Source organism: Rhamphochromis longiceps, linkage group LG1 (genome assembly GCF_057381845.1).
Source record: "Rhamphochromis longiceps isolate RC_006_pf linkage group LG1, R_longiceps_female_GT1.1, whole genome shotgun sequence".
Lineage (NCBI taxonomy): Eukaryota > Metazoa > Chordata > Actinopteri > Cichliformes > Cichlidae > Rhamphochromis > Rhamphochromis longiceps.
In genome coordinates this window covers 8,296,620-8,311,425 of record NC_140557.1, presented here as the reverse complement: position 1 = coordinate 8,311,425, position 14,806 = coordinate 8,296,620, and the positions used below count along the sequence as shown (strand labels likewise).

Below are 14,806 nucleotides of genomic sequence, written 5' to 3'. Positions count from 1 at the left end.
GTGTCTGTAACTAGAGGTGGATCTGTCTCTAGGATTTCCATCAGTTTCATATTACCTGGGACGCCAGGAGCTCCTGGAGGGCCAGGAAGACCAGAAAGGCATGGGCCATCAGGTTTTTTTCCTGCTCGTCCCAGACTTGGTTTATTACTGCTGTTGGCCAAGCCAGGTACCTTCAAAAGAATAGAAGAAAGTTTAAACTAAAATGAATTTAAAGGTCAGATGTGTGGTCCAACACAGTTTGACTTTGAATAATTGAATAATTTCTTTAACATCCTCAGTTTTTTATGCAACTATTAAGTCTTGCTCACTTTTTAGCCATCATCATTTACAATAAATGGTCTGATTGACTGACTGAAAGAGTTCATGCTTGAATGCTTGATTCAGTCATTTGGTTTAACTGCTATTACATAAAGATGTTACCTGGTTGGGTGAGTGTGTATTTCCCAGCTTGAGTTTCAGCTGCAGTAAACTATTTTTCATGTTCATAAAATCTTGACAGGTGAATGAGCAGGTACCAGAACTCATCAAGGTATCTGACTTCCCTGATGAGCTCACTGCAAGAAAAAAACAAGGAAATAAAATTCTCAAACTGTACTGCATGCTGTTAAGTTAAATAACAGAAGAAAGAAGTTCAGTCAATTTTTTTGAATTCATGTGAGTTTAAATACCACCACAAGCAGTACTGTAATTGTAATTGTAATTACTGTAATTGATTTTTGTTTTCGTGTTCTTACTTTTTTTCTTTGTCTCTCTTTTATGTCTGTCTCTTAACTTCCATTTTTCCACTGTCCACATTTTTCATGGTTATTTCCTTCTGTATTTTGCCTTCACCTGTGTCTGATCTCCATCTTTTCAACCCTGGGTTTATATCTTCCTGTCTTCCCTCTATCAGTTGCCAGTGTGTTTGCTCTGTGTTTGTTTTTCCTGTTGTAACTCATGCTCCTGTTTTTGGTTTGGTTTTATTTTCATTCTTTAACCTTGTGTTTCTTTCTTTTTAAAAAAAAGTTTTTGATGTTTTTTTGCATCACCTAATAAAACGGGTTCTTGTCATTTACTTTCCTGGCTTTGCATCCTAAGTTTGTCATGCATCTACTCACAGTTGCAGTTATTCAAACAACCTTCTTCTGTTCAACCTCACATAAAATCTCACATCTATCTTTGTTATAACATAATCTGCCCTACCACCAGCTGGAAGCGATATCTTATTTAAAACAGCCAAAGGCCTAAAAGAATCTGCTACAAGTTCTGTTTACAGCGATCAATTTATTTATAAGCACATCTGAAAACACCAAAGGTTGACCAAAGCGCTCTACAACTAAAATGAACGAAACAGAGCAGGAAAAATAGAAGACAAACATGAAAAAAAACCATAAAGCTCAAAATGATGCGATGATGAGTGGCACAGAAACTTACAGTTGTGTATGGCAATGCAAGAGCGTTGATCCGATGCAAGTATGTAACCACTGCGACAGCGACACTCAAAGCTGCCCACTGTGTTCACACACTCCTGGTCACACAGACTGCTGCTTGGGGCCTCACACTCATCAATGTCTGCATATTTTTGTGTGATAGAGACAGAAAGGGGAAGAAAGTAGTAAAGATAAAGTTAGTTTACAGTAAATCTCAAGTAAAATTTGAATGTTTAATTCCTACACTTACACATAGTAATTTCTGTCCATTTGTGTGTTTTCAGGTTAATCTTTTATTGTAGAATTTGAAAGATGAAAGTCACTTTGAGGTGTTAAATGCAATTAAGAGCTTTTTAGAATTACTTTTCCAGGTCCTGGTCTAAGCCCAGAAAGCTGATGGTAATAGAGAGAAAATGTTTTGCTGCACAAAACCACAAGAGGGAGCTATTTCACCTGTTTAGTTCCAAACCACACTTGTTACTTAGATCACTTTCAAGAATAAAGACGTGTGGTGCAGTGAATGACAAATAGCCTATGCAAAAGCATAGTTAATTGTTTTTTCCCAGAGATAATGAAAACTGACCCAGGCAGTATGGAGATTTGTGGTTGCGGTGTCTTTCTCGGTCAAAGCGATATCCAGGATAGCATGTGCAGACAACTCGTCCAAAGTTATCAGTGCACTGCTGCTCGCAAGGTGACGCAGCACACACATCCACACCTATGAAGAGGAGTGTGGTGTGAGCATTTTATACAGCTTCATTACTGCTTTGTTTCATTCATAGAGTTTCAGAACAAGTAAAGAAACATCTCAAAAAGGGTTTATACATATCACAGTAGGATGGGTGTAACACAAGCAAAACATTTACTGGCACAGTCTGAAATATTATCATGTAACTCATATCTGTAACTATCTGAAGTTTCCTCCATATTCAACACAAACAATTTGTGGACAAGAGATTTTTTTTTCATAACCTTACATCAGTGCAGACTCTGCATGGCTTTATTCAATTTCATTAAGTTCATGTTTTACAGTATCTAATCACAATGAATGTTGGAGTTTATATACGCCACTGCAACCTAGAGTTGCTTGCTTGTTATTCTGCTGTTTATATGTATTTCCCCATCGTGGGAGGGGCTGTCAAAGCAGAGACACCCAGACCTCCCTCTCCCCAAACACCTCCTTCAGCTCTTCTAAGGGTGAAACAAGGAAACCAGGCACGAGACGTAATGTCTCCAGTATGTCCTGGGTATGCTCCAGGGTCTCCTCCTGGTAGAACATATCCAAAACACTTCATCTAAGAGGCACCCAGGAACCACCTCAACTGGCTCCATATAATGTGATAGAGTAGCAGCTCTCCTCTGAGCTCCTCCTGAATGACTGAGCCTTTAACCCAATCTTTAAGCCTGCGACTAGTCACACTAAGTCTAGGATTTCATCTAATAAGTGTATTGTCAGATTTTCAACAGAGTAGTTCATGTCGTAGTTAGTATAGAATATAACTGAAATCCTACAGCAGCCTGCATTAAACTTGTGTGCTATTAGGCCAAAGGAACCATTAAACTGAAACATTAAAATGCAGTTATTTGATCTCTTCTCTGGGTTTCTGTGCCTCACTTATAGCCTCTGGCTGGGGCTGTAAGCACCACAGCATTTAAAGATTTTAATGGCATGTCAAGCAAAGTTAAGCACTGATTTATTTTGTTTATATACTTTATTATAATTTTATTGTTGCTCAAGTTGACTCAAGTTCAAATTTTAACCTGCTGTAAGAAACATACTACAGATATGATCATATCTATTGTCTATCTTCAGTCTCTCCTTATATATCAGCTATTCACAAATAATTTAGGGAAGCATTCGTTCTTCGTGGGGTCATGGAAGAACAGCACCGTCTAGTGTCTGATGCTAATTACTGTTACCATCTGGAAGCACAGGATTACAGTTTTAGAAAGAAACGAAATTGTTTAGCAATGCTTTTCACCAGCCCGTGAGAACATGGCCATGAAAGCTGACAACTTTCACAAGAATCAGATGTTTGTTATGGAAAATCACAGTTGTCAGTTGTCTTTGCCAAGACATATTATTTTTTATGTGCCGTTTGTTTCAGGTGACTGAAGTGTACAAGCTGTATGAAAGGACTGCTAAACTGACAAAGGTGTTCCACATTATGTTTTGTACAGTTTGTTGTGTTTATAAACTGCCTTCGAGGAAAACAAAATTGCATCAGATTTGAAACATGTGGATCCAGATGTGAGAGTTTATGAGCAAAACCTATGCGATGGAGCAAATGGTTTACCTACTTTCAGGTATGCACTGGCCCATCACAAATCTGAATCCTTTACAGCACTTCCTCCTGAAAGAAGAAAAGGAGAATATTCAATGCCAATTTCAGATCAGCTGGGAAAGCCATTTTATTTTATTTTTTTATACATGAGAAGAGTGATACCGCCGTTATATGTTTGATAAATAAAAAGCCGTACCCAGATGTTGATTTGCTCAGAGAGAAACAGAAAACCTCCATATGTAATAAAAAGTCTGCAAACCAGCACTTCTACAGTCAAACCAAATGTTTCAGTTGATGTTGACTTTGTTACATATTGGATCACGTAATCAGACAATTACAGAGTGGTAAATGAAACAGGAAAAACAGGATAACTGCTGTGATGAATCTGCATTTTAACTGTGTAGCGCATTGCACTGATGAAAAACAGGCCTGCATGATGCACTTTTCTATATAAATGTGATTTGTTGCCCATCAAGTAGAAATGGCTGTTTTAATTAGTAAAGAGCCAAGAAGCAAAATCTGCTTAGTAGAGTCAAAAAATCTTTGCTTCAGAGAGCAGTAATTAAATTGAATAATTTCAGCACTGCAGTTTTATAAGTTTGTTGCTGTTCACGTGAACTTTGTAAAATAAAAAATATTTGGAAAGTGTACACCGCGAGCCAACTGTTGTAGTATTTAAACAGTGTATAAGTGTATAAGTGCAGCTGAAGATAAACGTGAGGACAACAATGACATCCTGCCACCCTCACTGACAACTAACACATCATCATTTAGAACAGCGGTCTCCAACCTTTTTTGCGCCACGGACCGGTTTATGCCCGACAATATTTTCATGGACCGGCCTTTAAGGTGTTGCAGATAAATACAACAAAATAAAACTAGTACCGGTACCGAAAAAAAGAAGATTTATTCATAACACACGTGAAAAGACCCAGGAAAACCGAGTAAACGATAAAAATGATAACAAAATAACGCTGAAAACCGATAAAAACCCTGAAAACTATACATTTCACACCTGAGCCTCAACTCTCGCGGCCCGGTACCAAACGACTCACGGACCGGTACCGGTCTGAGGCCCGGGGGTTGGGGACCGCTGATTTAGAGGAAGGTATTCGGCACTAGCAGCACCAAAACACTAAAAAGTAAAGAGCAGCTTATTTTATATGCATTATTAACCTGCATCAAAACAGTATTGGAAATGAGAGAGGCCATCCTTTACAAATAATAGTAGACTTAGAGTCAACTAACTAACTATTGCAATAATAAATAAACCCAAGAACTCAAGTTCATTTTGGCAATCTGCTGACAATGCTCATTTGTCAGCAGGTCATCAAAGCTGCCTGAGGGCTACTGGTCTGTTTCTCAGTTTCACTACAGTTTTAAAAAAGTAGGTAAAAACAAGCTGCAGTTACTTCTTATTCTGAATTTTAGTCACAGTACTTAAACTATGAATTCATTTAAAAAACAAAAAAAAAACAAAAAACAAAACTTGTTTACAGTCTACTTTTGTGATGTAAACTCCTAAAGTCTTGTAGATGCATTTTCCCTAAGTCAGCATTGCACAAAAATTATTGGGCAAGGAATTTTCTCACACTTGATTTAGGGTGTTTGGAAATGACAGTCGTTCAGCAATCCCACAACAATCCACCACATGTTACAAGCAGCACAGCTGGAAAAAAACAGAGGAAATGGCTCAGAATTTCTAGCAGCACAGCATGCAACAAATATCACACATGCATGCTTGAAAAAACACAGATGAATTCCCAACTCCTATCCCAAAAACTGCAAGCTGTTACCGGAGGGGATTTAGCATGCTGCTTCAGTCAAGGTCCCCTCAAGACAATAAGTTGCTTTTATTTTCCTCCAGCCTCCATGCAGTGTAACCTTAAATCACTATGAGATCCCCCTCCCTCTCTTGAATGAAAAATAACCTATAAAATAGCGAGGCCAGCCTAAACTGATGAGATCCAGATGAGAGTGGCTTTAATCTGCAGCCTGTAGCGTGGAGTGTTGAGAGGGATGTATAAAGCCAGGCTCTGAGCTGAGGTGGAGAAAGGAAAGTGAATACTGAGATGAAGATTGTCACTCATTGCATCAGTCAGTCAATCCATCAATCAATCACTCAGTCAGTGATCTAAGTTGGGCTAATGTGATGCAGATGTACGTCTGAGCAGGAGGGTTTCTTGGATTTATATCGTTGGCATGACAGCAGCTAAAAAGATTATTTAGCTTGAAGATTAAAGTAGATCTGGTTCTGATCAACTTTAGAACAGCTGTAATTTAGGACTACACATATGGCTTAACGACCCTATTTATTTGTTTCAGCAACCCATCGGTTTGTAAAAGTAGAGGAAAAGATGGTGCATAACCAAAGAAAAGAAATGGCCCAGTGCATGCATAAAACTACACACATCCCTCTATGCTCTTTTTTCTTTCTCACCCTGAAAACTTATCTGAAATCTTATGACTCCTTCACTTTCTCTTGTTGAAACAATTTAATAATTCTTGAACTGCTACAGTATGAAGCAACGTGTTATGTAAGCCACTGTTTTTCTCTCCTCTGCTACGTTCTTCCTTCTTGTCTTGATCATTTTTCATTCACGTGCGCTCCTTCTCTCTCATTGGTTGTGCATGTTGACGATCACATATTGAAAGCCAGAGGTGTAGAGTGTCTGGTTCACCACCACCGCAGAGTCAGCTTTAATCCTGAGCTGTTTTTGCAGGTTTGTTTTGTTAGCTATTAGCTGAGTTACCAGCAGACATGTTTTTGGTTGTGGTGTTAATCATTGACTGTTGAGTATTTTTTATTTTAGGACAGAAGGCAGAATCCAAAGAAGCAGTACTTGGCTGGTTCAAGACCTTCACTCTCATTTGTTTGTTTTGGCCAGGGCTTCCATCTCCCTTATTTGTGTTCGGTTTTTGCATCATTAAATTTGCTTTGAACTCCCAACAGCTTGTGGCTTCTCATAGTTTATGGGTTCCTCTGAGCCAGTAATTTAGGGACCGTAACAGCCACTCTGAACTTTACATGTATGGCTTTGACACAATGGGCACTTTCACCCTGTTTACAAATGTTTTTCCCTTGAATTTTAGCCAAGCTGTTCATATTCCCCACAGGGTAAAATCCTGGAACACTTCCTACCTGACAAACTAATTGCATTCCCATAAGCGTCGACTGCTTACTGCTTTTAGAGCTAATTAGGCAATAATAATTGCTTGACAATTTTTGCTGGTGAAATTTTGAGTTGTGTGTGCAACTCTTTTAACATAAGTCACCCATAACACCTTTCTCTGTGCAGATGTGTATACACAAATATGCATAAGGCTGTAGAAGTGTAATTCCAGTGTCTGCTCATTTCAACAACAAACCAAAACAACTGACAAATGTGTGCTGTGTCATGAGTCATCTTAATATAACAGGGAAAAAAAGGTGTCATAAATATAAGAAAGTGTTCATAAAATTAGCTATAAACACAGTGGCATGCAAAGGTCTGGACACATAAGACGCAACTTAGCAAAGAATTAATTCCATAATTGATATAGAGACACTTTGATACTAGAAGCAAGTTTGGAAGGAATAAAATAAAATAGTTTCACCAATAAGATGATACCTAAAATGCTACAAGCCAAACACGCTGGCTTGTTTCTGCATGGTGTTCAGTGGGTCCTTAAAAAAAAGAGAAAACGGTGCAAATGGAGGACAAAAGGAGAAGTGGCAAGCCTATAAAAGAACCAACTAAAGAAGATGAACAGTACCTGAAAGTCCTAACCTTAAGAAATAGGAAAAGGAAATCCAGATAAGACCTGAGACAAGACCTGAGAGCTGCATCTGGCCTTTCAGCTGATCCTTCTATTGCCCAACAAAACCTCATCAGAAACGGTCTCACTGGAAGGGTGCAGACCAGGGGAAGGCAGGGGTATTCAAAAAATATAGAATAACTGGAGGTAAAATGAGTAGCAACTTGTCTTATGGACCGATGAAGCCAAATGTGACATTTTGGGGTCAAATCCTTGTCAAAATGTGCAGAAGAGGTTGGTAGAGAAGTACAACAGTAATTGTCTACAGCCATCTGTAAAACATGGTGGCGGCTCTCCCCTGGTTTGGAGCTGCATTGTCAATATGTTTGGAATTAGAAATGCAGAAAAGTATCATCAGATTTTCATTCGCCATGCAATACCATCTGGAAAGCATCTGATAGGCAACAGGTTCATTTTTCAGCATGGCAATGATCCTAAACACACTGCCAATCCAGTAAAAGCGTAGCTGGATAGAAAAACACACAGTGGAATACTACCAGTCATCGACTGGGCTGCTTGGAGCCTGGACCTCAACATTATTGAAGCAGTGTGGGATCATCTTGACAAAGAACAGAACAAAAGTCAGCCAACATCCAAAGAAGAGCTTTGAAATGTCCTTCAAGAAGCTTGGAGAACCATTCCTGAAGACCACTTAAAAAATTACAATAAAGCTTGCTCAAAAGAATTCACGCTGTTGAAGAATAAAGGTGGCCATATTGACTTTCAGGGTTGTTAGAATTGTAAAAACTCTGTTGGTGACTTATATACTCTGTTTCCATGTATGATTGCACATATGCTGCAGCAAGAGTACTGACAGGGACTAGAAAGAGAGAGCATATTTCTCCTATACTGGCTTCCCTTCTTTGGCTATTAAATCCAGATTTAATTCAAAACCCCGCTCCTCACATACAATGTCTTAAATAATCAGGCCCCATCTTATCTTAATGATAAGATAGTACCATATCACCCCATTAGAACGCTTCAGTCTTGCACTGCAGGCTTACTTGTTGTTCCTACAGTATTTAAATGTAGAATGGGAGGGAGAGCCTTCAGTTTTCAGGCCCCGCTTCTGTGGAACCAGCTTCCAGTTTGAAGACAGATCTCTACTTTTAAGATCAGGCTTAAAACTTTCCTTGCTAAAGCATATAGTTAGGGCTGGATCAGGTGACCCTGAATCCTCCCTTAGTTATGCTGCAAAAGGTGTATGTTGCTGGGGGATTCCTATAATGCATTGAGTATTTCTTCTTCACTCACCTTTCTCACTCACAATGTGTTAATAGACCTCTCTGCATTGAATCGTGCTTGTTATTAATCTCTGGCTCTCTTCCACAGCATGTCTTTTGTCCTGTCTTCCTTCTCCCTGAGGCTGGTTCTGCCGCAGGTTTCTTCCTGTTAAAAGGGAGTTTTTTCTTCCCGCTGTCGCCAAAGTGCTTGCTCATTGGGGGTTATATGATTGTTAGGTTTTTCTCTGTATATAGGGTCTACCTTACAATATAAAGCACCTTGAGGCAAATGTTGTTGTGACTTGGTTCTGTTAAATAAAATAAAATTGAATTGAATATTTCTCTGTAAAAGAATAAAAAAAAACTAGGGGTAGCTCAAGTACTGTGTCCTTTATATTTTATCTAATGGTATGTCTTTAAATTTCTTTTTTTGCACATTGTTTACCTGCTTGTAAGTATATTTGACTATGCTAATTTAATTCCAGAACAAAACATATTTTCATGATAATAGTGCTGATAATATGTAAAGTACAGTTGAGCTTTTAAAATGTTGGCAGAACACTTCACAAGTACTTGTTGAATGGCCTAAGATGTTCATAAACCCTCTATCTCCTGTGGAGGTAAACAGTGTTTGAACTTCTCTACCAAGCCCTTGTTTGTCAGTCTTCACCGAAGCATATCCATCACCTTTGATGTGTGTGTTGTATTTGAGGAGTTATGATACAAATGTGTAGAGAAAAAACAAATCTGAATGGTAACAGAATCTGGTCAGCAATAGTGAATACTAACTGAACTCACTGCACATCTGTAAACTGTACATACATAAGCAGCATGTCAGTCTGAGCAGCTCTCCCTTGGGTGTCTCTGGTGGGTGGGACAGTGGAGGCTGAGGCGTCTGGACAAGAAGTTGAGGGTGGAGGAAGAAGTGACCCGTGTATTTTTGTTTTGGAATGTGAAAGTATGTCGGTCAGCATGACACAGCCTCTAAAACACACCCCATTAAACTGGAATCAGTCTGAGCTTTGTGTGTGTGAATGTAAAGGTTTTAAAGGTTTGTGCGCTGGGAATCTGAGTGTGTTTCTCATTCTCTTCATTATATATAATAGTTTTAGAAGTTGTAGTGTAATTTTGTTGGCAAGAAATGTTTTATATTGGCACCAAATATTAGCAATTAGTGTCATTTAATTAAAAGAAAAAATGTCGGGATCTGCCTGCCAAAAGTCAGACATTGTTAAGCATGCATGCTCATGTCTGTGAGAATATAGAATACATGTGTATATATGGTCTTATGTGCAGGAGAGTCTGTGTGAGGGCTTGGATGCCATCCAGTAATCTTGCAGCCTTTTAATGTCAGTCAGGATTTATAAGCGAACCAAACGATGATGTTAGCAAGCACCCTCTCCGCTTTTTTTCCATGTCCTCTCAGTGCACTTTGCTTCACTCTCCTTATATTCAATCCGTGATTTGAAACACGTCAATTTATATTCAGCCCGTCCTATCAGCATTACTACCGGTACTTGTTGACATAATCTGTCTCGCTCTCTCATCTGCTCAGACTGACATGATGCTGGCCTCCTGTTGCTCTCCAGCCAAGAAACCTGATGAGGTGTCTACCTTTTCCATCTTCATTTCATGCAGATGAATATTGTTCCATCCTCCATAAGACTTGCTGAGGCCAGGAATGGTCACAACCTTTTACAACAACCTTTAAACTGCGGTGTCAATAAGGACCAGCTGTTTGCTGAACTTCAAATGATGCTTCTTTTCCCCCACAGATACTATGAAGAAACCATTAAGGGGACACAACAACTTCCCAAAGAATGTAACTTAACACAAAGTGTCCCATTTTAACAAATCCTTTTGTCCAGAGTAGGAAGCAACAGTGTCCACATGTATGGACTATTTGGACCTCAAAAAATGAATCCTGTCAACTTTAGTAATATTCTCAATGTTCCTTTAGCCCTACAAAAAGCAGCTAAATGCAATGACAGAGGTCACATGACTTGTAAACAACTAAGACATCAACAGCACATTAACCGTCATGATCATCCAACAACTTTCTCAAACATTAATTAAAGTTATGGCCACGTGAAGCTGACCAACAAATAGAGACATATTTCCACATGCAGCCAATTTAGAATCAAAAATTAAACTAACAAATATCTCTTTGGACAGTGGGAGAAAACATGGAAAAGCTCCAGCTGACCAGTAGGTTAGAAGCCAGAAACCTCTTGCTGTGAGGTGACAGTGCTAGAAAAATGATACCTGAAAACTCCTGGGCTTCCTACTACCTGATCACCAACAGCATGCTCGTGTGCTAAAATAAGATGGTAAAAAATAAAACTGCCAAACATGTTCATGTGGGCATTGTTACAGGCATTGCTAAAGTGTGGAAATATTGTGGATCTATATTTGCAGAGTACTGTTTATATGTGATAGTTTATCTCTTTACTGTGATAGGAGCTGTGCCAGTTAGAGCCACTTGCCTGCAGCACACAAGAGTTCAGTTTTGGCCCCTTTCAGCTTCCAGAATTTTATAACACTTTGAAAAAGACAGCAGCATTATAAGAACATCGTACTACGGTGGCCCTGAGAGTCCAAACGGACTGCAACTTAAGAAAACACCAGCAATAAGAAAAATGCTGCAAAAGCACACAAAGCACAATGGAAATGGGAAAAACGACAACGGAAATAGGAAAAAACACAAGGGAAGTGTTTCTGGGGAGACAATAACCTGAAGGACCAGTTGCAGGAACCCAAAACATGGTAGTGTTTTATCATGATTCATATAATACTGATGACGTATTTCTAGGCTAATAGTTAGGCTAACTAAGCTGTAGTGCCTCTTCACCTCACTGTGCAATACCTTTGTGCAATACTTTTGTAAATAGTCAATGGTGCAAATAGACCACAATACTTGAAATGTGCAATTCACTTGTATTTTTATTTTTATTCCTATTTATTCTATTTATCCCCCTTCGTATATTTTATTTATATTTGTCTCTGTATTTATATATGTGTGTGTGTGTATATATATATATATATATATCATTCTGTAACTGTAACTTCTGTCGGTGCTGTGTTTTTGGAAACCGAATTTCCCAGAGGAGCCCACCAGAGGGATTAATAAAGTTCTATCTTATCTTATCTTATCTAACACACTTACCTCTCATCTTTTCTTTCCTCACAAAACCAATAGATCCTCCTCTTCTTTTAAGTGTCTTCCAGCACAATTCTTAGCATATTTTAGTTCCTGCAACTGGTCCGTCGGATTATCTCCCCAGAAACACTTCCCTTGTGCTTTTGAAAATCTGTTGTTTTTTTCCCCATTTGTGTTTTGTTTGCTTTGTAACCTTAGTAGATCAAAATATGGACCTACAGTACTGGTAATTGCCAATAAGTATTATTACTTGTATCCCATAAAGCACACAAATACAAATGAAAGTACAGTTTCATAATTTTCTTAAGAAATAGCAAATAGCTTTTCTTCAAGTGTTTTCTTAACAGTCATAAACAATGAATCTACTAAAACAAATAAGCAGCTGTTACGACCCCCTCTGCTAGGCGTCAGGGAGGGAGTAACATACACGAGCCCCCCAACACAAAACTGAGTAAAGCAAAAGGTTTTAATTACAAACTTTAAACAGAAAACCGACAGGGCTGTGCAACAGACCACTGGGCAGACAATTATTACATAAAGAAAGAACAGTCACGAGTAAAAGTTAAAGGGTAACTAAGGCAGGCTGGCCGCACACAAAATAAAAGCTAGGGTTTTAACTAAGGCAAGCCAGCTTCACAAAATCCTACTCACAGCCAGCTAGCAGCTCAAAACTCTAATCAGGCTAAGTTTAAAGCATGCACCAAGGTTCGACAAAGTTCAGCAATATGAACAAGTTCAACAAAGATCGACGAGGGAGGCACGAAGGGCAAACTGCATGTTCAGTCCTAAGCAGCAGCCACTGAGTGAAGGACCTCCAGCCTTTTGTAGCCACAGGTGGGTACGATCAGCCACTGATTGCCTCTTGGAGCATCACGGGATCCCGGGGCAGCCAATCGTCCGTGTGGTCTGGCACACTTCATTCTGCATAAGAGAGGGTTGGCATGGGTCTCCCAGTAACCAATCACACACACGAGTCCTGGAACACATTGATTTACCTAGAGGAAGGTGGGGCCACCTGAGGCCGGAGGCCGTAACAGCAGCCACAACACTGCAGTGTTGAAAAGATTTTTAATGAAAGCTAGGAATAAACTGATCAGTTTTCCACTGTTATTGTGTTGGATAGAAAAGTTTATATTAAAGGTGCAGCATGATTTGGATGTTTATGTTTTCATTATCTGTTCTGCCCTATGAAGTTAGCTTACAGGAACCCATGGCCTTGTTACGACCCCGGTTCACCCACAACTCACTAACAGGCCTACATGTACTGCTTCGTGTTAGCTGGCCTACGCTACTGACATTTCTGGCTCTCCAAGTCTACAATAAAATATAAATACTTTATCTTGTAATTAGTAGTATTAAGAAAATACATGGGTGATAGAGAGGTCTGGACAGGATTTGGGCAACCTCTTTTGGCTTTTGTTGATATACTGTCAGTGCGGATGTAATTAACTGTGACAGCTGGCTGCTGTTTTTGACAGCTTGTGTATCTAGAGGACAATTAATTACCATACACAAATCATTGGAATTCAATTGGGCACTACATGGTTTGTGCTTATCCAATAAAAGACCTTGATTAATGATCTGTGATTGATACTCACACATCCTGCAGACAAGATTCCCCAAATTCTTGTTAATTTTGGGAGGTTGAAAGAGAGCAATGCAAAATCTATTAAAAAAAAAAATGACTCAACGGTGTCTGTTGATAGTTTAGCTTTGTTTAAATGTTTAAATGCAACCTCCAGGAGGTCATAACTTCTCCATATTATAGCATACAAACTTTGGTTCTGTCCATCTTCTCCAAACAGTCAATTTTGCTGCGGGTGGCTGACCCGTCAGCTTCCTGCCCAGCATGGGGTACAGGCAGGGCCATGTAGGATCCCAGCCTGCTGTGGGAGCTGTTGCCAAAACCAGCATGGCGGCATTGGAAGAAACTCGAGGACAGTTTCCAGAGGCAGGCCTTGGGGTAGATCATTTTACACTGAAGATTATGTACTTTAGCAAGGGGTCTCCTTCCAAGAGGGGAATGTTCATTGTTATGTTTTTAAATCCGACAGTACCTTGATTTATTTTTGCATTTACAGGTGGGAAAGTTCTGCAGAGGATATTACTTGTAGCACATAGAGAGAACAGTGGTCCCGACAGTAGGTCAGTGCGTGTATGACACTTACCATGAATATTGCTCCAGTCACTGTGCATTACAACTGCCTTTCATTTAACTGAGTGCTATTGTTTTGCAGAGTTTATACAGGGAAGAATGGGTAATAGGTCTTAGCATTGTCTTTGGAAATGAGTCTCATTTTATTTCCCATATCTTGCCTCAAGGTGCCAAGATATGTGATGAACTGAGGCAGATGCTAAGATGTGGCAGGAAATATCAAGAAATAAAAATAAAGGAGGTGGACATTGATAAGAGGTTTAAAGACAGGGACGAAGGTTTTTGTTGGTTTAGAGTTCTCCCTCTTGGGACTCTTGTTGGAGGAACACAGGAAGTGGAGCTCAGTGAAGGTCAACAGCCCCTTGACATACTAGGACAAGAGACTGTTAATGTGTGAATATACGTGTGTACATCTTGTCATTTTGATGGATGCTGCTTACTGATGTGGCATATATGTGTCACAACTGTGTTACAACATGTGCATCAGCTGTGATGTAAGTGATTTATTTGCTCAACAAGTCTCACAGTCGCAGGCAGTTCAGTAACTTGGCCGGCTGTGGTGGGTACAACGATGTGATGATGAATTACACTGAAGCACATTAGCACAGTGAGACTGAACAACAGAGCACAGTTTTGGAAGGAAGCCACATTTATCTTTAAGTCTTTGTATATATATGTTCTTCTGAGAGTCACTATTGTCCATTTTCTCTGTTGAGATTTGTAATTTTCTTTTCAATGTGCTGCTAGCCTTCTTGTGGTTTAACTCTTTGAAGAAA

General features: G+C 39.4%; 1 protein-coding gene across 1 annotated transcript in view; it reads right to left on the bottom strand.

The window, feature by feature from the left end:
* LOC146678231 (collagen and calcium-binding EGF domain-containing protein 1-like) overlaps positions 1-14,806 on the bottom strand; it is a 38,492-nt gene that overhangs the window by 4,792 nt on the left and 18,894 nt on the right. The window contains exons 3-7 of the mRNA XM_085421358.1: positions 3,711-3,763; positions 1,993-2,127; positions 1,414-1,551; positions 421-554; positions 56-170 (exon numbers count right to left, since the gene is read on the bottom strand). Of these exons, the coding sequence (XP_085277484.1) occupies positions 56-170; positions 421-554; positions 1,414-1,551; positions 1,993-2,127; positions 3,711-3,763 (575 nt within the window). The remainder of the gene's footprint in view (positions 1-55; positions 171-420; positions 555-1,413; positions 1,552-1,992; positions 2,128-3,710; positions 3,764-14,806) is intronic.